Genomic DNA, 26,859 nt, shown 5'->3' with positions numbered 1-26,859 from the left:
ACTTCGTTCAAACTCAATGAGATGTTGATAATGGTGTCTTTGTCACCTGAAAGGCATTCTTAACTAACATCAACCACAGGCAGACATGTGTAAATGCATTTACACATGTCTGCCTGTGTCTCTATATATGTGCGGATGGATGTGTGTGTGTGCGCGCGCGAGTGTATACCTGTCCTTTTTTCCCCCAAGGTAAGTCTTTCTGCTCCTGGGATTGGAATGACTCCTTACCCTCTCCCTGAAAACCCACATCCTTTTGTCTTTCCCTCGCCTTCCCTCTTTCCTGATGAAGCAACCTTGGGTTGCGAAAGCTTGAAATTTGTGTGTGTGTTTGTGTGTTCTTTATTGTGTCTATATACCAGTGCTATCTCGTTTGGTAAGTTACAGTATCTTTGTTTTCTATAACTTATTACTATATTTTATTCACGCCAAATACTTTTCTACTAAAAAAAATTAATTATTTTATGTAAATAAGCATTGTACGTCGTTTTTCCATGAAGTAACTGAAGAAAGCGTAACAGCACATACCTTAACATAAATGACAGGTGAACTTAACTGAATTTATCAAAAGTTTCAATATTTAAAATCTTTCTTGTGAAAACTGTGTCTTTATTATCACTGTAGCATACTTTGGTCAAAAATATAAAAGGAATTAACAATTATCTATCTACTACAGAAAATACAATACAGAATTTGTAAGGACACAGCAAAACAATAAAATAAATAAATAAATAACACATTTACAATCTACTACATTAACAGTCTTGTGAAAATACAAAAAAATTATGTTTCAGGTACATACAGACATCAAATAGCATGAGAATACATCAGATTACACTTCTACCAATATCCAAGTATATAATGGGAGATATATACGTTTGAGCAAAGTGTATTTCAAAGCATTTAAACCATCAGTTTCAAAACGCTCACTTCCTAATTTTAGATTTTGGAATCTACTTTCACTTGGTGGCTCTTTTGCATGTGGTAACATAAAATACTGTGCAACATTTGGAGAAAAGCGTAATACTTTCAAACCCTTATGTGTAATGCGCCTGTGGAAATCATCATCTTCACCACCCCAGCCATAAAAGTTGTTGGAAAATCCATTCACTAACTCAAACTGATTCTGAAGTATTGCAACAGCTCCACCAAATAGTTCCTCATATGGCAAATGGTAACGGAAAGTATTCACGCATGATGACATGTGTCGTGGCTGAGAAGTGCATGCATATATGTTGTTGTCCTTCTGAGGAATCAAGTCTACATCATGGAAAATAAAGCAATGAAAAGGCCGTATCTTCATAGCTTCCACAAAGCCTACATTGAGCAACTTTGCTCTGTTAAATGCTCCATCCAGTGCCTGTTCCACAACAAATATCTGGTAGCTCAACAATTGGTTCTGAAGAAATGGATGCATGTATTTCAGAAAAATTTGTAGCTGGCTGCTACGGTTGCGGTATGGAACAACAACAGCAACATTGAATTTTGAAACACATTTCTGTGGTTTCCATTCACCTCCATCAGTTATATTCAGTGTTTTGGCAAATACTGTGCCATCATTTAGGTCAGTATTTTGTGTAGGGTAATGCACTTCAGTAACTGAACTATTGAAGGTTACAGAACAAAGTGGCATGCCATAATCTTCCGCCATCTTGACTGCAGCAGGTGAGATTCCCAGAGAACTGACAATTTCATCATCATTAATATACGAATAATAACAAGCAAAGCGTCCTGGATGAAGCGAATATATAACACAGAAAATCAGCACCACTGCAATAACAACTCTTTTAATAATGTATGCTTTCTGGCTACACACAGATGCTAAATTTCGAAGCATTATGTTTCTTGTTCCAGACAGATGTCTCAGCTACACAAGCTTACTTTTTATTTTTTTGCAGGCATCTTTAAACGTGGATACTGCAAGTATTAAGAAGCTGCTGTTCTCCAAGAGAAGTCTAACACATTTAGTACTGGACAGAGACCTGAAAGACAGAAGTAAAATTATATTACAACCAAAACCAAGGCAAATGCAGAGTTTGCAAACATTTTCTGTATGTCTAAGCTCTCTACAATTTGGTAATTAAAAGTTTTAAGGCTTTGGGCAAAAAGTTATCTACATCAGGAACTGGCTATCATTGCATTTTATATGCAAGAGAGAGTTATGTTCCTTCTCAAACACACACACACACACACACACACACACACACACACACACACACACACACAGAGAGAGAGAGAGAGAGAGAGAGAGAGAGAGAGAGAGAGACTGATTTAAAAATAGTTTACAAACACGAACAAGAATAGCTTCCTATCTATGACAAAATGTCATTCATCTCACACACACGTGAATGGATTTTGGTGATTATCATCTTAAAGTATCCTCATGAGCCATTTTGATGTGTACATCTTACTTCCTGGTACACAAGATGGCAGAATGTATGCTGTTTTGATTTAAAGCCTGTGTCAGATCATGCTGTCTACAACTAGTATACTGCTTTGTGTTAAGACATAAATTCAAAGATGAAAACTGCAGTCACCAAAAGTCCCATGATGAAAAACAATGACATACAAATTGACTACAGGTGTAGAGATGGATACTAAGCTACTGCTTAACAACTGAATATGTGATTTTAATGGTATTTTATTTACTTCATAAATTTTACAATTTTCATAAATCATATCACAATTGGTGCAGTCAAAATAACGAAACTATTTTGATACTAAAAACTTACTTATTTTCTGATACATCACAGATAACGATCAGGTTCCAAATACAGGGTGATTCAAAAAGAATACCACAACTTTAAAAATGTGTATTTAATGAAAGAAACATAATATAACCTTCTGTTATACATCATTACAAAGAGTATTTAAAAAGGTTTTTTTTTTCACTCAAAAACAAGTTCAGAGATGTTCAATATGGCCCCCTCCAGACACACGAGCAATATCAACCCGATACTCCAACTCGTTCCACACTCTCTGTAGCATATCAGGCGTAACAGTTTGGATAGCTGCTGTTATTTCTCGTTTCAAATCATCAATGGTGGCTGGGAGAGGTGGCCGAAACACCATATCCTTAACATACCCCCATAAGAAAAAATCGCAGGGGGTAAGATCAGGGCTTCTTGGAGGCCAGTGATGAAGTGCTCTGTCACGGGCTGCCTGGCGGCCGATCCATCGCCTCGGGTAGTTGACGTTCAGGTTTCAGACGATAAGGTTTCATAACTAACCTTTTTTGTAGGACTCTCCGTACAGTTGATTGTGGAATTTGCAGCTCTCTCCTAGCTCTGCGAGTCGATTTTCCTGGGCTGCGAACAAATGCTTGCTGGATGCGTGCTACATTTTCATCACTCATTCTCGGCCCTCCAGAACTTTTCCCTTTGCACAAACACCCATTCTCTGTAAACTGTTTATACCAACGTTTAAAACACCACCTATCAGGAGGTTTAACACCATACTTCGTTCGAAATGCACGCTGAACAACTGTCGTCGATTCACTTCTGCCGCACTCAATAACACAAAAAGCTTTCTGTTGAGCGGTCGCCATCTTAGCATCAACTGACGCTGACGCCTAGTCATCAGCGCCTCAAGCAAACAAATGTACAACTAAATGAAACTTTATAGCTCCCTTAATTCGCCGACAGATAGTGCTTAGCTCTGCCTTTTGTCGTTGCAGAGTTTTAAATTCCTAAAGTTGTGGTATTCTTTTTGAATCACCCTGTATAATAGTGACATAATATTAAATTTTGATTAGACAGGTCTTCAAGATTGCCAAGTGCCTCAAGCAAATATGGTTGGAAATACTTTCTGTGTTTCCACATATCTACAGATGGGTGTAGTAATGAGTTTCAGTGGTGTGATGGTTTCAAAAGATGAACAGATGCTCTGCTTGAATAAAGAAGCAGCACTGTAAAAAGCAGCACTGTAATATCATACAATGACTACAGCAATTACAGGAAGGTGATGTTTCCATCTATTATCCTTTAAATGTTTTGGAAGCACAAGATGCCTAACAGGAGCAACAGACGATGAATATCAGCCCAGGTTCTGATTTAAACCTTTTACTTTACAAGCTCCATATTGCATACAGGAAATGCGTAAGTATCTAGAGCAGAGGCAGTTCCACTACTTACTCAGTTGGTTGAGCAATGTTGGAAGCAATGAAAATGAACACAAAGAGATGTGTCAACAGCCAGCAAGTATACAATGATAGAAAAGCAGACAGGCAAAGAGTTTAGCAGCAATGAGTTGAAGTTATTGTGACAAAACGTGATGCACACACAACCATGGAATGCAGAATGAATGTGGAGAGATGGCAATTATAATCCTTAATTTCACAAGATACTCAGTATAACTATAAAAATTATTTTGTGACACATGATATACAGCAAAAACTGCAAAAAAAGTTTTTTTTGCATCACATTTGTTGGCTTAGACAACTCACACCCAAATACAAACTAGACCTCAGACTACACTACATATCCATCGGTCACCACAACCTCCAATCAAAAAATGTAAAAGCTGTGGCAACAGAAATTTAAGGGAATCTTTCACAACAAAATGCTACCGGGAGTGATCTATGAAGTATATCAACTAATTTCAATTTCACTGTTCACAATACATCACCCCCTTTCTTGTCTCTCATTAGTTAGCTTAAAACCATCCTCCTGTTGGCTCTGTGAAACATACGTTATCAATCTACGTATTAGAGAGAGAGAGAGAGAGAGAGAGAGAGAGAGAGAGAGAGAGAGAGAGAGAGAGGACCGCCTAGGTTGGCACTGTCACTGCTGTAGATTTCAGCCACCGAAATGTAGCAATAATCAGCAATATAACATGACATAAAATGCTTTTAATACAAGAGGGTGCAGCCAGCTGCGGATTAATGCACATGTCAACATAGTGTTTAGTGTAACTGGGATTGTAAAACAGTTAAGATCCTTAGACGTCAGGAAGGCATCCGGCCCAGACGGTATCCCTGTAAGATTTTATGTTGACTATGTTATAAATTTAGCACCTTTCTTATTCATCATCTATCAGAGATCAATGGAACAGCAGAAAGTTTTACGGGACTGGAAGAAAGCCCAGGTCATAGCAACCCATAAAAAGGGAAGAAAATCGAATGCACATAATTACTGGCCGATTTCACTGACATTGATTTGTTGTAGAATCATGGAACATATTTTGTGTTCAGACATAATGACCTTTCTAGACTCTGAGAAGTTCATCTGCAGAAACCAGCATGGTTTTAGGAAACAGTAGTCTTCCAAGACACAGCTGGCCCTCTTTGTGCATGACATACAACAGGCTCTAGATACTGGCTCCCAGGTTGACACCATATTCCTCAACCTTCGAAAGGCGTTTGACTCAGTTCCGCACTGTCGCTTGCTCAAAAAGTGCCAGCTTATGGTCTATCCGATGATATATGTGGTTGGATAGAAAGTTTTCTAACAGACAGAGAGCAGTATGTCGTCCTGAATAGGGAGACTTCAACAGAAACAAGTGTAACATCAGGTGTCCCCAGGGCAGCGTAATACGTCTGCTGCTTTTTACGATTTACACAAACGATCTGGTTGATGGTATTGACAGTGGTATTAGACTGTTTGCTGATGATGCTGCAGTCCACAGGAAAGTAGTATCACACGAAATTGTGAACAAATCAATGAGGATTTGCAGAAAATAAATGCGTGGTGTAATGACTGGCAGTTATCTCTCAATATTAATAAGTGTAACCTACTACGTACAACAAAGCAAAAATCCCCATTAATGTACGAGTACAAAATAAATGCCCAGTCTTTAGAAGCGGTAACATCTGTCAAGTATCTGGGTGTGACTATTCGAAATGATCTCAAATGGAACGATCAGATCACACAAGTAATGGATAAAGCGAACTGTAGATTGTGGTTTATTGGTAGTATCTTGAAGTGATACAGTCCTTCTAAAAAGGAAATTGCTTACAATAAGTTAGTTCATCCAGTCTTAGAGTATTGTTCGTCTGTATGGGACCCTTACCAGTTGGGTCTGATTCAAGAGATTGAGAACGTCCATAGAAGAGTGGCAAGATTCGTGACTGGTACTTTTAGCCATCGTGAGAGCATTAAAAATCTCATAGAAAGTTTGAAGTGGGACACACTTGCAGATGACGCGCTAAACGGAAGGGGCTACTCACTAAATTCCAAAATCTGATCTTCGCCGAGGATGTAGAGTGTATATTATTACCACCACCAACTTTCAACTCGCGCAATGATCACCAATCAAAGATAAGGGAAATTGGAGCTCGTACTGAGGCGTTCCGACAGTCATTTTTCCATTGCGCGATCCACGAGTGGAGCAGAAGGGGGGGGGGGGGATATGACTTTGACACGAATAGTGCCCTCTGTCACACACTGCTTGGTGGCCATCGGAGTGTAGATGTAGTTATAGAATGCATATACAACTAACAACTGCTTGAATCAACAGCTGGAAAGTTGTGCTAATAACCTGTTCATGAATATGCTGATCTTTCTGGGTTGAAATCTTTATGTATTGTCGCTGTTTTATTGTTCACATCATTTTCATTTCTGTTCACTGTAGCCAATCTTCTTCTGTCTCAGCAATGTTGTTGTCACACTTTGTACACCTTTCCATTTTTACAGTGTCCATATATCAATAGGGGCTCATATTAAAGAGTTGAATTCAATATTGGGCTCATCAGATTTCACTTTAGTACAGTTTTCCACATCATTCCACACAAACACATGAAATGTGTATTCTCTTTATCTTAATCATCAGCAATCATTTTACTGTGCAAGAAATGTTAAAACCACAAGATTCCCTTCTTTTTCCCATCTTGTGAAGACTAGGCCAGTACTCTGTTCCTAATGACTTAACTGCAGACACAATATAGAATTCTAATACAACAAACTGATGAAATGACAGAGAGAAAAAAGTTGATCATACTGTAAGATCAACAGTTTAATTTTTAACAGTCATGTCTCATATCTGAAAACTTTGCATAAAGATACATGCAAGTTCCATTCATTTATACAGTCCATTTTTCCTACAATCTTTATTAAATATGACTGGAATTATTTTCCTAACTTCTACAAGTACTAATCATCTCTACTTACTGCAACGCAATAACAATTTTTTTCCAATAACATTATGTTTCATCTAATACATCTCAACAAACACTTTTGTATCATATAACTGCCACTGAGAAGCTCCAGTGTCGCTATGTCAGGCATCGAACTTAACAGTAACAAGTACTAATTTTGTATGTTCTCCCGCAATTCATCCTACTGTAATCTCTCTTTTACTGATGAAGGCTGTGGCCAAAAGCTTTATGTAAGTGTCTTTTAATTGTGACTGTCTGCAACTTGACGTGTCTTTCTTTCGGTAAGTAGCAATCTGTGTTTTCCTACATTGCTGTTACTGTAATCTTCTGCTTATGCGTTGTATATTTTTAATCATATTTTAAGACAATCTTTTCCTTTGTTATCTTTTTCTCTACAAACTTTTACATTTCTCCACAACTATAACAATGACAGTGATGGAGGAGGTAGTGGATGGTAATCTACTGACTGACAATGAAAGCTGAGATATGACAGTATGAATATTCTGATCTTTCTGGCCTGAAATTTTTCTTATGTTGTTGACCTTTTATTGTCCATCTCATAAAATAGCAAGATGAAAAAGTTATATACACAACTGGGTACAGAACAGTGTTTGGCAATGTTGCAACCACTGCAGTCCCTGCCGACAAAAACTTGTACAGGCTCTACAGTATGATGACTGCACAGCTCTCAGAGTGGGCTAACATAGGCTGTTGCCAGTAGTTGAAAATCAAAACTATCATGAACATTGAAAGTGAACACACACATTACTGTGAGTACAGTGTTTCTAATTCCTCAATCAAACACAATGTAGGCACTTTGGAGAATGTATTTCCACCTCTGATGAGCAGTTTTTGTACAGAAAATAATAATGATGAAATCTGAAACATCGCTACAGTGACAACTAGGTCAAGTGCAAACCAGCAGGTGTAAACCCTCAAATATGCACAAATATTGACTGGCAAAGTATAAGCTACAAGCAGGAAACAGATCATATTTAACTGCAGAAAAACAGAACATTTTCAAAATAACTAACAAAAAGTCATACAAGACTACGTCGCAGATTGAAAAAGCTCATGAAAGGCATCCACAGAAGTCTACTATGCACACATTCAGAACAGCACAGGAAAATAATGAATACTGGTGATGAAAACGGAATGCTATACTGTGAGGAAAGAGCCTGGGCCCATCTTAGTAAACTAAAAGGTAACAAAAGATGAAAAGCTAGCTGATATTTTACAAATGAATTTTTCATAACACAACTTAACAGTTGAAAAGCTGGAAGCAAAGAGCTTGGGTAACAGCTTCAAAATGGTGTTGCTGTTTTTGTACAAGATGAAATAATGGTCAGCAATTTATGACATTAAAAAGTTGTTGCACAAAGTTTTCTGTTCAGGAGAATTGCCCAGTACTTCACTGTGATGAGCTTTCCTATAGAAAGTGGGAATCAATAACATTCCTACAGAAAATGAGCTGACACTATAGCAAAAAATGCAGCCATAGTTATAAGTTTTGTAAATAACTTATGTCACAATGTTTAACTACACGTAAGAACAAACTGTATAAATATATGAATGCACGTAACTGACAACATCCATAAATTTTAAAATGTCCACGGATGGCTAAATAAATAAATAAATAAATAAAATAAAAGTTAATGCAAATGCACAACGCACCAGGACAAATTTTGCACTATCATTCATTACGTCTTTTTTTATATTATATGAGCAAAAAATTGTTTAAAAAACTTCAGTGTGGATTTGATTATAGAACTGACTGCCCAGAGTTACCAAATACAAACTCTACTGCCATTTCTCTTTATCATTCCCCAGATGTAAACTTCATTACACAGATGGAAAATTATCCATGCCACACTATTTGTTTGACAGCAAAAACTGTCCCATGTGGTGATTTCATCATACATATTTGTGAGAATCTAATGAGCAGTTATGGACTGTATGTGGCAAATTATTTACAAGCTCGAGATTATGCCTGTCTTGACACTTTACAAATTTAAATAGTTGGAACTAAAAGATAAGTGTGGTCAAGCCAATGTTCACAGACCACAGAGCAGCAGTCATGGAGCTATGGACCAATTTAGTGAGTAACCAACATATTCCTACATGACATCCAAAATTTGTGTTTCGTAGCAGTTGTCTAAAACAATAGACTAGATGCATCACAAACTGATTTCTCTGCTACTGAATAACAGTTTCAACTACTTGAAGAGAGGGCACCAAGTGATGCATTCAGTTGTATGTCCAGACCATTAAAGAAAAATTTAATGAGATGTTTGCCCTGAACCATAAGAAAGTGAACAAAGGAAAAAACCTACCTATTGCTGAAATACCTATAGTCTAGATAAAGTTAAGCAGTATTTTATAAGGATAATGGCAGCAACTGTAGGTTAAGTACCCAATGTAGGAGCAAAACCTGCAAACAACACAGCAAGAATTGTGAAATTTACAAATCATCAGTTAATCCAGATAATTATGGTATGTCCTGCAACATTCGAAAATGGTAATTAATGAAAATTCCAAACCACTAACTGAAATAAATGCCTATTTACTGGTGAATTCCTAAAGCCCCTAAAATCAGCACTCACAGTACAAGTTTACAAAAAAGGAGACTTCAATGAAGCCTCCAGCTACAGTTCCATCTCCATAATCCCAGTGCTGCCTAAGGTGATGAAACATATAATAAAAACAATTAGCTTATTTTGAAGGCAAGAACTTATTTCATGATGCACAGCATTGTTTTTGGAAGGGCAAGTCCATAATAACAGTAGCTCTGGATCCAACTACAAAAAAGAATCCCAGTTTTTGAAGAAAGAGTGTGTACAGCTCTCGTACTTTGTGATCTTAGTAAGGACTTTAATTGCATTCCACATGTGGCCCTGATTACAAAGTTAAAATAGTATGGAACTTTGGGAGCTGCCCTGACAACCCCACAATTACATCTAATTAACAGATGTCAAATGGTATTAGACCAAGGAGGAGCTTCCTACATAGAGAAGTTGCAATATAATGTGCTGCAAGTGCGTTCTTGTTTCTGGATTTTGTTAATGATCTAAGCTCAAATGGACACAACCTATAATTTGCAGATGACAAAATATTGTTTACTAGTGGGAAGAATAACAAGCAGGCTGTAAAACAAGTAGATATTCTGGTCTGAGACCAAGAAGTTGTTTCATGCAAACATAAAAGAAGTTACAGTGCATGACATGCAGCCTGAGTGACACAGATGCACTAAGTAACACTGGAGCTGTTAAAGTTCTGGGTTTCTTCAATGATAGTAAATTAACTTGGAAACAGCACAGGGTACCTGTATGTATCAAGTGTTAATGAGTCCTCTACCTCCTAAGAAAATTAAATAGGATTTTAACAAAACAGTACATAATGTCTTACTTCAGAGCCCCATCACCTAGAGCCTACGGTTATGGGGTCCCTCTGCTGGATGCAGGAATGAACTGCTGATACAGAAGAAAACAGTGAGGAACATTACTTCTAACACACACGGACCATTGTAAACCAATCTCTGCTAAACAGGAAGTTACAGGTATGACTGTTTACAGCCACTAGAGGTTAAACTGTCTCATTCATATGAAGCTGAACTGTAACACTTATAGCAAATTCATTATCACAACATCAAGAAATCAGAAGTCTCGATAGTCCAACATGTTGTCTGACCAAGACAGATTCCTAGTGGTGGCCATGAAAATGTTTAATGCACTATCTACCTATGGAGCTCATAATGGCTGCCTAACTGGCAACTCAATGCTACTGCACTAGCAATAACCCTGATATCTCATGCTCTCCCTTGCCCCTTTGAACTGAATATTTGCAAATTTCTGCTGCTTTGATACAGCACACTGCTTTAGGACTTCATACTGAAAGTTAACTATCCACAAATAACATCTCTCTTTTTAATTTATTTCAATGTGTCCTATTTTTATGCCTTTTATATAACTTCACCTGATTGGAGGGTATATAAATGATTACAGTTGCTGGTTGAATGGCCACCAGAATGAATTACTGTTGTTACCAGGGTTGGTAGAGTATATAAGGGGTGTGAACAGTGTCAAACGTTAAGTCATTACTGTTAAGGGCACTGAGATGCTGTGTACACATGTGAGACTGCATATCAGCACCCGAAGGAATTTGATTAGTGGGCTCATGTTGTTAAATTCTCTGTAAAATTTATTCAATTTTGAAATCGCAAAAATAGCATCACACACCCTCTCAGCCCATTAAATTTCATTTCGTTTCCTCCTCCCCTTCTGTCTACTTCACTATCTCTCATATCTGCAATAGAACATTGAGAGATGCCCAGTTTTTGAAATTAATCACAGCACTTCAACACCCAACACTCCAATTTAGGCCTTCTCACAAGCCAAGTATCAGTGTTCAACTAGGATTCTGAAATTACTACTAATTTAAAAGTATGAAACTCCACATCCATGAAGCAGAAGAGACCTAGCGTGGGCCACAAGATGTGGCCAAAAGGAAGCAAGTGTCCTCCCTCAGAAACCTCATGAGCCCAAGCAACAGAGAAGGGATGCAGCCAGGTAAAAGGCCAAGACCTGTCACCACATCATAGCTGAGAGATTGTCTGCAATTCTGCTACTTGACAAAGTAGTGAATATGGGGGACAGCTAACCTGCATCTGACAGAAATAAGAGCTCACCACTTCCTATAGTGTAGAGAAGAACTGCCAGAACACTGACCATAAATTTAGCCTGAAAATCGCAAAACATGGAAATAAATGAATTCCAAAGCTCCCTAAAGACAATGGGAAGAATACAAACTCATTTTCCCAGTGGCACATACAAAACAAATGACGAGTGCGGAGACTAAATCGACGGCAGAAAGATAGCAATGCAGTGACTGTATCTACAGCAACTAACAACAAGGAAAATTTGCAGCAACTCCGAAGAAACAGCAGCTTACATATCATATCCACAAGAGCATACAGTGTGTGTGTGTGTGTGTGTGTGTGTGTGTGTGTGTGTGTGTGTGTGTGTGTGTGTGGCACAACTGTCAAACTCCAAGCAGTCACAGTAATGTTTCACACAGGTGTCACTTGGTGCAAGGTAAATGTCAAAACTGGTCCTTGAACATAAATCAACAAAATAAAACTTTTTGTGGGCATGCAAATCTCATATTACCCACACAGCACAAATGTACATCAATCTCGGGATAATAAGAGCACACAAGGTAAGCTTAAAAGCTGTCCACCCACTTCCGAAGGATAAAACTGGATCATAAAATGTCACTGTTGTTGTTTTCAGTACGACTGCTTCGATGCATCTCTCCATGCTAGGCTATCCTCTGAAAGCCACTTCATCTTAGAATAACTACTGCGATCTACATTCATTTGAACTTGTTTACTCCATTCATCTCTTGACCTTTGCCTACAATTTTTAGCCCCTACACTTCTCTCCAATACTAAATTCCTTGATGCCTCTGAATGCGCCCTTTTAGTCAAATTTGCCACAATTTCATTTCTTTCCAATTCTGTTCAGTACTTTCTCAGTCGTTACATGATCTACCCACCTAATCTTCAGCAGTCTTCTGTAATATCACATTTAAAAGCTTTTATTCTCTTCTTGTATGAACTTATCATCCACATTTTATTTCCTTGCAATACTATGCTCCAGGCAAATACCTACAGAAAATACTTCCTAACACTTACCCCCTCTGCAACATCTGGTGCATAAACTCAAGCAGCCTGTCAGATACATACATACATTAATGTAGTGTATAGATCACGAATTTCATACATTTTGTAATGACGTGGAACATGTCACTTTAACATAAGTTTTCTTTACACAAAATAATTATTTAATTATTTTTTTAACAGTTACTACTTCATACCAAAGAATTCATCTATTAAGTAAAAGGAGTTGTCATTCAGAAATTCTTTTAATTTGCTTTTAAATGTTGGTTGGCTATCTGACACACTTTTAATACTATTTGGCAAATGACGAAAGATTTTTGTGGCAGCATAATTCACCCCTTTCTGTGTCAAAGTGAGACTTAATCCAGAATACTGAATATCATCCTTTCTTCTAGTGTTGTAGCTATGCACTTTGCTGTTATTTTTGAACTGAGATGGGTTAGTAATGACAAATTTCATAAGTGAATGTATGTATTGCGAAGGAACTGTGAATATTTTGAGTTCCTTAAATAAATGTCTGCAAGGTGATCTCAGGTGGGCTCCAGCTATTATTCTGATTACACGCTTTTGTGCAATGAATACTCTCTCTCTTAATGGCGAATTGCCCCAAAATATGCCGTATGAAAGCAGTGAATGAAAACAGGCATAGTAGGCTAATTTACTGATATGTTTATCACCAAAATTTGCAATAACCCTAATAGCATAAGTAGCTGAACGTAACCGTTTCAGCAGATCATCAATGTGTTTCATCCAATTCAATTTTTCTCATCAATGCACACCAAAGAAATTTTGGGTATTCTGCCTTAGCAACAAACTTCCGTTCATAGTCTATTTTTATCAATGGTGTTATGCCATTTACTGTACAGAATTGTATAAACTGTGTTTTCTCAAAATTTATTGAGAGTCCATTTGCAGAGAACCACTGACATTATTTGCAATTTCCTCAGCTGATTCTTGCTGCTTGGGGGTGATTACTATACTTGTATCATCAGCAAAAAGAACTAGCTTTGCATCTTCATGAATATAGAGCGGCAAGTCGTTAATATACACACATCAAGAAAAGTTTTGCATCACCTCGGTATTGAGAGCTCCGGAATCTGTACAGAAAATTGAAATAGAGATCAACATAAACATCACTTCCGCCATTTTTATTGCTCACGAAAACCACACATCACATGTACCACCATACAGCAAGACCTTCGGAGGTGGTGGTCCAGATTGCTGTACACACCAGTACCTCTAATACCCAGTAGCACGTTCTCTTGCATTGAAGCATGCCTGTATCTGTCAAGGCATACTATCCACAAGTTCATCAAGGCACTGTTGGTCCAGATTGTCCCACACCTCAATGGTGGTTCCACGTCGATCCCTCAGAGTTGTTGGTGGGTCATATCGACCATAAACAGCCATTTTCAATCTATCCCAGACATGTTCGATAGGGTTCATGTCTGGAGAACATGCTGGCCACTCTAGCTGAGCGATGTCGTTATCCTGAAGGAAGTCATTCACAAGATGTGCACGATGGGGGTGCCAATAGTCGCCCATGAAGACGAATGACTCACCAATATGCTGCCGATATGGTTGCTCTATCGGTCGGAGGATGGCATTCACGTGTCGTACAGCCATTATGGTGCCGTCCGTAACCACCAGCGGTGTACGTCGGCCCCACATAATGCCACCCCAAAACAGCAGGGAACCTCCACCTTGCTGCACTCGCTGGACAGTGTGTCTTAGGCGTTCAGCCTGACTGGGTTGCCTCCAAACACATCTATGGCGATTGTCTTGTTGAAGGCATATGCAACACTCATCGCTGAAGAGAATGTGTTGCCAATCCTGAGTGGTCCATTTGGCATATTGTTGGGCCCATCTGTAACAGGCTGCATGGTGTCGTGGTTGCAAAGATGGACCTCGCCATGGAATTGGGGTGAAGTTATGCATCATGTAACCTATTGCGCACAGTTTGAGTCCTAAGACGATGTCCTGTGGCTGCGTGAAAAGCATCACTCAACATGGTGGCGTTGCTGTCAGGGTTCCTCCGAGCCATAATCCGTAGGTAGTGGTCATCACCTGCAGTAGTAGCCCTGGGCGGCCTGAGCGACGCATATTATCGACAGTTCCTGTCTCTCTGTATCTCCTCCATGTTCGAACTACATCGCTTTGGTTCACTCCGAGACGCCTGGACACTTCCCTTGTTGAGAGCCCTTCCTGGCACAAAGTAACAATGCGGACGCGATCGAACCACGGTTTGACCGTCTAGGCATGGTTGAACTACAGACAGCACGAGCTGTGTATGTCGCACCTGGTGGAATAATTGGCTGTTGAACCTCGTCTGTCTAATAGGTGCTGCTCATGCATGGTTGTTTACATCTTTAGGCGGGTTTAGTGACATCTCTGAACAGTCAAAGGGACTGTGTTGGTGATACAATACCCACAGTCAACACCTGTCTTCAGAAGTTCTGGGAACTGGGCTAATGCAAAACTTTTTTTGATGTGTGTATATTAAGAACAATAAGGGACCCAAGACTGAACCCTTTGGGACACCATTCTTGATACATCCCCAGTTAGAGGACTCTGATGGTTTTTGCAGACTATCTGTAATGTTAATTTCAACCTTCTGCATTCTTCCAGTTAAGTATGAATTAAACCATTTGTGCACTGTCCCACTCATACCACAATACTTAAATTTATCTAGAAGAACTTCATGATCCACACAATCAAAAGCCTTTGAGAGATCACAAAATATCCCAATGGGTGATGTTCAGTTATTCAATGGATTTAATATTTGATCAGTGAAAGCATATATAGCATTTTCTGTTGAAAAGTCTTTCTGAAAAGAAAATTGACATTTTGTTAATACCTCATTTTTACAAATATGTGATGCAACTCTTGAATACATTACTTAGTCAAGAATTTTGGATAAAGCTGTCAGCAGTGAGATTGGGTGGTAGTTCTTATCATCAGATCTATCCCCTGTTTTATGGTATGGTTTAACAATAGCATATTTCAGTCTATCTGGAAAAATGTCCTGTCTCAGTGAGCTACTACATATGTGACTGAGAATTCTACTTATTTGTTGGGAACAAGCTTTTAGTACTCTGTTGGAGTGTTTGAGTGAATTTATTATTTTCCTAATTTCAGTGAGGAGAGGTGGGTTGAATTTCAATTTTATCAAATTGTACAGCTACTGCTTCTTCCATACACTGCCTTATATTTTCTGATGAATAGCTGGATCCTATTTCCTCTGCAACATTTAAAAATTGGTTATTAAAAATGTTTTCTACTTCTGACTTCTTGTTAATAAACTTTTCATTATGTATGATAGAAATACAGTCTTCCTGTGCTCTAGGTTGCCCTGTTTCCCTTTTCACAATACTACAAATTGTTTTAAATTTATTATCAGATGTGCTAATCTCAGACATAATGCACATACTTCTGGACTTTTTAATAACTTTTCTTAATACAGTGCAGTACTTTTTATAATGTGTCACTGTTTCGGGATCATTACTCCTCCTAGCTATAAGATACATTTCCCTTTTCCGTTTACAAGATATTTTTATCCCTTTAGTAAGCCATGGCTTTTTACACTGTTCCTTACAATTATATTTCACTGTTTTCTTAGGGAAACTGTTTTCAAATATACTCACAAAGGTATCATGAAGTAGGTTAAATTTTAAATTAGATTAGATTAGATTAGATTAATACTAGTTCCATGGATCATGAATATGATATTTCGTAATGATGTGGAACGAGTCGAATTTTCCAATACATGACATAATTAGGTTAATTTAACAACATACTTAAGTTAATATAACAACTTTATTTTATTGTGTTTTTTGTTTTTCTTTATTTTTTTTATTTTTTTTATTTTTTTAAATATTTTTTGTTTTTTTTCTTAATTTATATCTAAAAATTCCTCTATGGAGTAGAAGGAGTTGTCATTCAGAAATTCTTTTAATTTCTTCTTAAATACTTGTTGGTTATCTGTCAGACTTTTGATACTATTTGGTAAGTGAGCAAAGACTTCAGTGCCAGTATAATTCACCCCTTTCTGTGCCAAAGTTAGATTTAATCTTGAATAGTGAAGATGATCCTTTCTCCTAGTATTGTAGTTATGCACACTGCTATTACTTTTGAATTGGGTTTGGTTGTTAATAACAAATTTCATAAGAGAGTATATATACTGAGAAGCTACTGTGAATATCCCTAGATCCTTAAATAAATGTCTGCAGGATGATCTTGGGTGGACTCCAGCTATTATTCTGATTACACGCTTTTGTGCAATAAATACTTTATTCCTCAGTGATGAATTACCCCAAAATATGATGCCATATGAAAGCAATGAGTGAAAATAGGCGTAGTAAGCTAATTTACTAAGATGTTTATCACCAAAATTTGCAATGACCCTTATTGCATAAGTAGCTGAAAAACGTTTCAGCAGATCATCAATGTGTTTCTTCCAATTTAATCTCTCATCAATGGACACACCTAAAAATTTTGAATATTCTACCTTAGCTATATGCTTCTGATTAAGGCCTATATTTATTAATGGTGTCATACCATTTACTGTACGGAACTGTATGTACTGTGTCTTATCAAAATTCAGTGAGAGTCCGTTTACAAGGAACCACTTAGTAATTTTCTGAAAGACAGTATTGACAATTTCATCAGTTAATTCTTGTTTGTCAGGTGTGATTACTATACTTGTATCATCAGCAAAGAGAACTAACTTTGCCTTTTCATGAATATAGAATGGCAAGTCATTAATATATAATAAGAACAACAAAGGACCCAAGACTGACCCTTGTGGAACTCCATTCTTGATAGTTCCCCAGTTTGAGGAATGTGCTGATCTTTGCATGTTACGAGAACTACTTATTTCTACTTTCTGCACTCTTCCAGTTAGGTACGAATTAAACCATTTGTGCACTGTCCCAGTCATGCCACAATACTTGAGCTTGTCTAGCAGAATTTCATAATTTACACAATCAAAAGCCTTTGAGAGATCACAAAAAATCCCAATGGGTGGTGTTCGGTTATTCAGATCATTCAAAATTTGACTGGTGAAAGCATATATGGCATTTTCTGTTCAAAAACCTTTCTGGAAACCAAACTGACATTTTGTTAATACTTCATTTTTACAGATATGTGAAGCTACTCTTGAATACATTACTTTCTCAAAAATTTTGGATAAAGCTGTTAGAAGGGAGATTGGACGGTAATTGTTGACATCAGATCTATCCCCCTTTTTATGCAAAGGTATAACAATAGAATATTTCAGTCTATCAGGGAAAATGCCCTGTTCCAGAGAGCTATTACACAGGTGGCTGAGAATCTTACTTATCTGTTGAGAACAAGCTTTTAGTATTTTGCTGGAAATGCCATCAATTCCATGTGAGTTTTTGCTTTTAAGCAAGTTTATTATTTTCCTAATTTCAGAGGGAGAAGTGGGTGAGATTTCAATTGTATCAAATTGCATAGGTATGGCCTCTTCCATTAACAGCCTAGCATCTTCTAATGAACACCTGGATCCTACTATATCCACAACATTTAGAAAATGATTATTAAAAATATTTTCATCTTCTGACTTTTTGTTCGTAAAGTTTTCATTCAATTTGATGGTAATACTGTCTTCCTGTGCTCTTGGTTGACCTGTTTCTCTTTTAATAATATTCCAAATTGTTTTAATTTTATTATCAGAGTTGCTGATTTCAGACATGATACACATACTCCTGGATTTTTTAATAACTTTTCTTAATATAACACAGTAGTTTTTATAATTTTTGATAGTTTCTGGGTCACTACTCTTTCTTGCTGTCAAATACATTTCCCTTTTCCGGTTACAAGATATTTTTATACCCTTAGTAAGCCATGGTTTGTTACAAGGTTTCTTACGAGTATATTTAACTATTTTCTTGGGGAAGCAGTTTTCAAATGCATTTACAAAAATGTCATGAAATAAATTATATTTTAAATTGGCATCAGGTTCACGGTACACCTCATCCCAGTCTAACTGCTGTAGGCTTTCCCTGAAATTTGCAATTGTTAAATCGTTGACTGAACGTACTACTTTGGAGGACTGTTTAGTATTGCTGAATGGAGCTATGTCATATATTGTAACTAGCTGTGCACCATGATCAGAAAGACCATTCTCAACAGGCTGAGCATTTATCTGGTTAAACTTATCTTGGTCTATAAAGAAGTTATCTATCAGTGAGCTGCTATCCTTTACCACCCGAGTAGGAAAATCAATAACGGGTGTCAAATTGAAAGAACCGAGTAATACTTCAAGGTCATTTTTCCTATTACCCTCTTTCAGAGAATCTACATTGAAGTCGCTTATATCCACTTACATTTACCTTATCCATATCAGTAACCATGTGATGCTCAGACAGGCATAGTCTATCTATTTCATTCTCAGCTTCTAAATCTTCTAAACAAACCAGAAGCTCATCTACTTTATTCTTTAAACTCCCAATATTTTGATGAAATATACTTACATTATTTTTAATTATACTTTTATGAGAACCTTTCCTTATTCTAACATTTGCAGTACTCTCCTGCTGAGTTTCTCATTGTGCTTAGGCCTAGTTCCTATACCAGTGGTCACATGGTGTTCAGAGAGGCAGATTATGTCAACTGGGTTGGGTGACTTTAATTCATCAATGCAATTACCTAGGACTGAGATACAACTTGGTGGAGATAAAATTTCTGGTGATTGGTGAAAATTTATAATTGATAGCTGTGATTGGTGATCCAATGTGCTAGAATTGTGCTGTTTAATTTCTTTCCTAAACTGAAGATTTGTTTCAATCCTGACCTCTCGTAGAACTTGACACCTTTCTGTCTTACCTATCCTAAAAAAGGTGCTGCTCCAACACCTGTAACCACTGGTATTTTACCATTCATGGCAGTGCCACCCCCCCTTAAATTTCCTGCTATTACCCCAGCCAGTTTCCCCTTCCCTTTCCTGTTGAGATGTAGGCCGTGCCTGGTATAGTCCCACCTACTGAGATAATCAACAGGAACCACACCAATATGAGCCCCCGCACCCGACCCAAGCAGCCGTTCCAACTCCAAATTAACTCTCCCAACAGAAGAGTTCAAATGAGGCCGGTCATGGCGTCTCAGGACAGATACAAATTCAACATTGGTGTGTCTTGATGCCGACGCAATCTTTACCAGGTCACACTCTATACTGTACCCAGGATCTCTGTTGATGCTGTTCCCTGGCCCTCCCACAATAACCACGGTGTCTTCCCTGGTAAATCCTTTACAGAGTGAACCTAAATCCTCTGTCACCTGATCCAGACTAGGGTCCTAATTCCTCCTGCAGAAGTTGGCCTACACCTCTGGCATGAGAACTGCCTAACAACAAAACTTTCTTCCTTTTCGATGACTTTCCTACATTTTTTTTCAATTTCCTATTGAAAGTTTGTTGTGTCCTGTCTACACCTACCTCTGCATCATGTTCCCAGAGATAGTGTTATCAAATGTGTTCTTTGTCTGGTTTCCTAAAACCTAACAAGTGTGATAGAACAATTTGACATGGACCAGTAGTAAGGATCGAATTAGAGCCAAAGACTAACGGTCTTGTGTGCTATCATCTGTGCTATAAAAACAACTGACGCTAACGGTATCTGGTGGGCTGTTTGAATTTGTGTGTACTATGGCCAGATTGGCTGACTTCAATGCTAATTAGCTCAGAAACAGCACAACATATTCAATTTCTTTTAGTTAGTTAGTTAGTTAGTTGGTTGCGTGTTGCAATGATCAATCGCATGGTATGGTAGCCGTTATGATGTGTCACAAGTGCACATAAGAAACAAGATTTTTTAATATACATATATTACAGTATAGTGTTAAAGATTAATATTTCTATTATTTACCCCATTCCCTTAAATGTCACAACATGCATATACTATATTAATAGATTTATTTATTCCTATTCAAGAATTCATCTATGGTATACAAGGAGTTGTCAAGGAGATAAGATTTAAATTTATTTTTGAAGATGTTACTGATGTCTGTCAGACATTTTATTTCATCTGCTAATTCGTCAAAAAATTTTATAGCAGCACATTTTACCCCTTTCTGTGCCAAAGATAGGTTGAGTAAAGGATAGTGTAAGCCTTTCTTTTTTCTGGTATTATAATCATGAATGTAACTGTTGTTTTTAAATTGGTCCATGTTGTTGAGAATAAATTTCATTAGTGAGTAAATGTACTGTGAGGCTGTTGTAAGAATTCCCAACCCTTTAAAAAGATGCCTACAAAGCGTGCGACTATGAACCCCACACATTATTCGGAAATACGGAAGCGTCCGATCCCGCCCGTCTGCTTTGACCCATGACGTCACACATATGGCGGAAACAAAAACAAACACACACACTTTCCACAAGAAGCCTAATGACACTAACGGGACAAGTGCGGGAAATGGGGTGTTTTGGGTGGAGGGCAAACTAAATGTAAACAAATTTAGACGCCTTGCGTAGCTACAAAGTGTAAGTGAAGACAGCCATGCATGAATACCCACCCACCTCCCAGGGGTCGTAACCCCTGCAACCCATAGAAGATAAAGATGCTTCAGTAGCTGATTAGTGTTTTTTGCATTAAAAAAATAAAAAAAAAAATCTCACGGGACAGAACGAACAGATCAGAAAGATAAATATAATAAACTAAAACAGAAATTGGAGGAAACAGATAATTAAAATAAGTAATAAGTGTTTTTAAATTAAAAAAAAAAAATCTCACAAGATAGAACGAACAGATCAGAAAAGTAAATAAAATAAGATAAAACAGAACTGGAGACAGCCACACTCAAACCAAACTACGCGCCGTCATGACGTCACACACGACAACACCCTGACGTCACGGGTCAAAGCAGACGCGTGGGATCGGATGCTTCTGTCGACTCCATTATTCTAACCACTTTCTTTTGAGCAGTGAATACTTTTTGTCTAAGTGTTGAGTTACACCAAAATATTATTCTGTATGACGTCAGAGAGTGAAAGTATGCAAAGTATGTTAGCTTACTAATTTCTATATCCTCAAAATTGGCAATTATTCTGATTGCAAAAGTTGCTGAACCTAGTCGCTTTAGAAGATCCAAAATATGAATTTTCCAATTAAGATTCGAATCAATATGTACACCCAAAAACTTGTAATACTCTACCCTGTCTATTGACTTCTGTTGATGTTTTATATTTATTGAAGGAACTGTACTTTTTGCAGCAGAAAATTGGATACACTGTGTTTTCTCAAAGTTTAGAGCAAGCCCATTTGCAGAAAACCAATTTATGACTTTTTCAAAGACCTTATTCGCATCATTTTCAATTGGAGTTCCTTTTACTGGATTAATAATGATGCTTGTATCATTAGCAAACAGTGTCAGTTCAGCTTCTTGTTTCAGATAAGAAGGGATGTCGTTCAAATGTACCATGAACAGAAGCGGACCCATTATTGAACCCTGTGGAACACCTAATGTAATTTCACCCCAGTTAGATGAAGTGGCAAACTTACTTAAATAAATCACTTGACCCATATAAAGAAAAATTTTTTTTCCCATTCTGTAGGTATGACTTAGCCACTCATATGCTATTCCATTTATACCATAGAATTGTAATTTCTGTAACATAATGTCATTGTTCACACGATCAAATGCTTTTCCCAAGTCGCAGAAAATTTCTGTTCGTGACATTTTACTATTTAAAGACTCTATTATGTGGACAGTGAAATTGTATATTGCTGTCTCAGTGGAACAGCATTTTTGAAATCCGAACTGATTTACTAAGCATCCCATTACTGCTGAGATGGCTAACCACTGTTGAGTACATTATTTTCTCAAAGATTTTTGAAAACGCTGTAAGCAAGGATAGTAGCTGATAATTATTGACATCTGTGGTGTCCCCTTTTTTGTAGAGAGGTCTGACTATGGCATATCTTAACCTGTCTGGGAAAATACCTTGAGTTAGTGATACATTACACATGTGACTCAGAACATCAGCTGCAATTGCTCCACACTGTTTTAATACCTTATTAGAGATGTCATCTACTACAACAGAAAATTTATTTATCAAAGATTTAATAATTTTGCTTATTTCAAAAAAGTTTGTTAGGTGAAACTTAATCTGACTAAATTTTTTCAAAACAGACTCTTCCATGTACTGCCTGGCTTTTTCTTTTGAACTATTCTCACCGATTTTTTCTCCTACACTTAAGAAATGGTTGTTAAATATATTAGCTACTTGTGTATTGTTGGTTAGGATGGTCTCATTCTCTTTAATAGTAATACTATCTACCCCAGTGGTTACTTTTCCTGTCTCCCTTTCTTTACAATCATTTCTCAGCACAACCTACCCTGAAAACCCTTATAAGCTTTTCAGAATTTTTCTGACCACCCATGTATTCCTTTCACCTTTCCCTTCTTCACTTTCCCATATGAGCGCTTAATATTTACACAGGTGCTTCTCTTTTCTACGAAGACCTCTTTAATTCTGCTGCAGGTGGTATATATATCTTTTCCCTAATTATACATGTTTCTATAGACCTGTATTTGTGCTGTAGCCATTCCTACTTATCCATTTTGCAGTTTCTATTTGTCTCATATTTAGACATCTGCATTACATTTTGCCTGCTTCATTTTTATATGTTCTCCATTCATCAGTTAAATTCAGTACCTCCTGTGTAAGGATTGCTACTAGGCATTGTCTTTTTTACCAATTTTGTCCTCTGCTGCCTTCACTATTTCATCTCTTAAAGCTACCCATTCATCTTATATTGTATTCCCTTCCCCTGTTCTAGTCAACTTCTGCATAATGCTTCCTGTGAAACTCTCAACAACCTCTGGTTCTTTCAATTTATCTGGGTCCCATCTCCTTAATGTCCTACCTTTTTCCAATATCTTCAGTTTATATCTACAGTTCAAAATCTGGTTCCTAAACCTCTGTCGCACCATTATACAATCAATCGGAAACCTTCCAGTGTCTCCAAGTCCCTTCGACATGTACCACCCTTCTTTTATGATTCTTAAACCAAGTGTTAGAGATGATAAAATTATACTCTGTGCAAAATTCTTCTAGGCAGTTTCCTCTTCCATTTCTTTCTTCGAGTCCACATTCACCAACTGTTTTTCCTTCTCTTCCTTTCCCTACTATCGATTTACAATCCCTCATGACAGTTAAATTTTTGTCTCCTTTAACTGTCTGAGTAATTTCTTTTTCTGATCATATATTTCTTCGATCTCTTCATCATCTGTGGAGATAGTTGGCATATAAACTTTTACTACTCTGATGGGTGTTGGCTTCACATCTATCTTGGCTACGATAATGCATTCACAATGCTGTTCATAGTACCTTACCCACATTCTTTTGCTATTTTCATACTAATCATCAGACCTACTTCTGCATTACTACTAATTGATTTTGTATTTATAACCCCGTATTTTCCAGAGAAAAAGTCCCGCCACTGGACTTCACAAATTCCCATTATAACTTCAACCTACCCCTTCCTTTTTTAAATTTTGTAGCCTACTTACCCAATTAAGGGCATTCCACACTCTGATCTGTAGAGTGTCAGTTTTGGTTTTCCTGAATAGTCCCCCGCAGGAGACTGTAGTGAAGGACTATTTTAACCTCAGGAACACTTTACCCAAGAGGACGCCATCATCATTTAACCAGGCAGTAGAGCTGCATGCCCTCTGGAAAAATTATGGCTGTAGTTTGCCCATACTTTCAGTCATTCACAGGAATACCACAACAAGGCCAGATCAGTCAACTACAAAGACTGTTGCAGCTGCGACCATTTAAAAGGCTGCTACCACTCTTCAGGAACCACATATTGGTCTGACCTCTCCACAAATTTCCCCCTGTTGTGGTTGTACCTGTGACAAGGCTATCTACATCACTGTGGCACACAGTCCACCCTATCTTGGCAAGGTCTGTGGCGCATGGGGAGAACTACTAGTTTTCATCTAGCATCTTAATGCCTACTGGATGTTGATACCATACAGCAGATTGGTACTTTAACTGGGAATCACAGATTTGAGCTCACAAGAGCATACAGGTGTAATCTGCCTGTGTTCAAATGAGTATGCTATCAGTCTATAGGTTTGGACAACTCACATTCTCTATGACAAACTTATTACCAGGTCTGGTATCCTTCTCAATTAGCAAGAGTGTCTTGCAATTCACACAGCTCAATTTGAAGGGTACCATCTGGATACAGGAAAGTCCCAATCCCCGATGCTGGTTTGGAGTGGATAACCATCAATTTCACTCTTCTATATCACACATCATCTCTAACCAGCCAAATAAGTAAATATGAATGGCAGTGAGCAGTTCTGGCCAGTACTGAGCCAAGTAAGAATTTCATGGGAAGAAGTTAACTTTTAAAAACACAGAAATAGCAATACTGAATATTAATTTGGCAATGCTCCAGCCTTTAAGAGGCTACTACAAATGAATATCTTTATAAGGCACAACTGACAACTTACTACCCGAGTCAAGTAAGCTTTACAGTGCCAAACTTAATTCCGCAGCAAACAATGTGATTGGCTGTTCATGACAATTTTCATAGATTACACACAAAAATTGCATAAAAGCAATACATTCATCTTGCCTACAATTAATTCCCCATACTCAAGACAGTAATGCCCTCCCAACAGGTCAGTATTTGATGCAAGTCATTTTCAGTTGCAAGTTGTATGAGTTATATACAGTCTCTTTTAATGTACTCTGATCATCTTCATGATATGCAATAGTTCACACATTTGGTGTGTTTGTTTAACTTTGTTATTTCCTACATACAATAGCTAGTTAACGAATCTACACTATCAGTTGCTCTTGAATGTTAGTGCGAATGATACTTAAAACATATAAAAGAGGCATAGGGTGGTAATGTCTAAAATCTTGGCTATGATGTGCTTGTAACCACAAAGTTACAGGGTATACAGGTAATGTGTGATCGTTTAAATACAACAAAGATGATCGACACTTGCAGTGAAAACTAATCCATACGGAGGTGTGCCGAAAATGACTTTGCACAAATATTTAACAAGTGTTTTCCACCCCCTCTTGTAAATGTAAATTAACGTTAACATTTGTCTCTTAATTAAACAGCGATTTTTTTTAAACCATGTGTTAAATAGAGACTATCAAGTCCAACAAATTCTGTAATTCGTAAAGTGTCTGCACTCTACTGTTTCAATTTAAAAAAAACTACGCAAATTAACGCTCAGCTGTACGCTGCAAAAATAAAACTTCAGATCCTATAACTCAGACTTCATACGGTAACAGCGTTTGGGTTACTATTACAGCTCCTCTATTACGACGTGTGTTTAACGATGTTATTCTTGGAAAATGAAGTATACTCATACACGGTATCACAATTTATAGGCCTATATAACAAATACCACACACTGGACCGATTTCCGCAAAGCGAATCGGATAGCCTTAACTTCACTTTAACGATAAGAGATAAACATTTTATATTTACATTCAGATCGTTGAACTGTTTCGATTTTTTAATATACTGTTATCGGACTTCCTGCCACTTTTGCACAAAAAGTATTACAAACGACGCGTTTTTGAGCGCTCTTTAATGCGGTCTATTACGAAAGTATTCAGTTTAAATTATATACATATAGTGATTTGAAGGTCTGTCCACAACGTGTAAATTATAAAAAAAGTTGGTTGTGCTTCAGTGACAGGAGCGCCGATAACTGTATATAAAAATGTTGCCATACCTTGTAACACTAATTTGGTTTTCTGCTTCATTGTGTCTTATTTCCTCAAACAAGTATGGTGTCTAATTCACGTACCTGTATAATAATGACTTGACCGAATTTATCTCCGAATCATGTGCAAGAAAGGAACTGAGGGATCACGCAATTTTCTAGCCGGCTTTTACTCTGCACACATTCAGCAATGTCTCGTAAACCGAAATCACTTGCACTTCACCCAATAATTACTAGCCCGCTGTATAAAAAATGTAAAGAACTACTTCAAGCGTAATCGCAACACAACAATTACTTGTTCAAATATTTAGAAATTTTCAACACACAGTACAACACCACCCTTCTTCTTCTTTACAGCCAA

The 26,859-nt window shown here is 37.5% G+C and overlaps 1 protein-coding gene across 1 annotated transcript; it reads right to left on the bottom strand.

Annotated features, from left to right (window-relative positions):
- Positions 1 to 653: 653 nt before the first annotated feature.
- LOC126248006 (beta-1,4-N-acetylgalactosaminyltransferase bre-4-like) lies at positions 654 to 26,859 on the bottom strand. Its single transcript, XM_049948587.1, has 2 exons — positions 26,583 to 26,859; positions 654 to 1,979 (listed from the first exon to the last, which is right to left on the bottom strand). The coding sequence occupies exon 2, from the start codon at positions 1,832 to 1,834 to the stop codon at positions 830 to 832; it is 1,005 nt and encodes a 334-aa protein (XP_049804544.1). The 5' UTR covers positions 1,835 to 1,979; positions 26,583 to 26,859; the 3' UTR covers positions 654 to 829.

The sequence above is a fragment of the Schistocerca nitens genome, chromosome 3 (genome assembly GCF_023898315.1).
Source record: "Schistocerca nitens isolate TAMUIC-IGC-003100 chromosome 3, iqSchNite1.1, whole genome shotgun sequence".
In the NCBI taxonomy this organism is placed as follows: Eukaryota; Metazoa; Arthropoda; class Insecta; order Orthoptera; family Acrididae; genus Schistocerca; species Schistocerca nitens.
This window is presented reverse-complemented; position numbering and strand designations above follow the sequence as displayed.

Bases quoted from the DNA above. Each gene is read 5' to 3' on its own strand.
- LOC126248006 (XM_049948587.1), bottom strand. From the start codon at position 1,834: ATGCTTCGAAATTTAGCATCTGTGTGTAGCCAGAAAGCATACATTATT.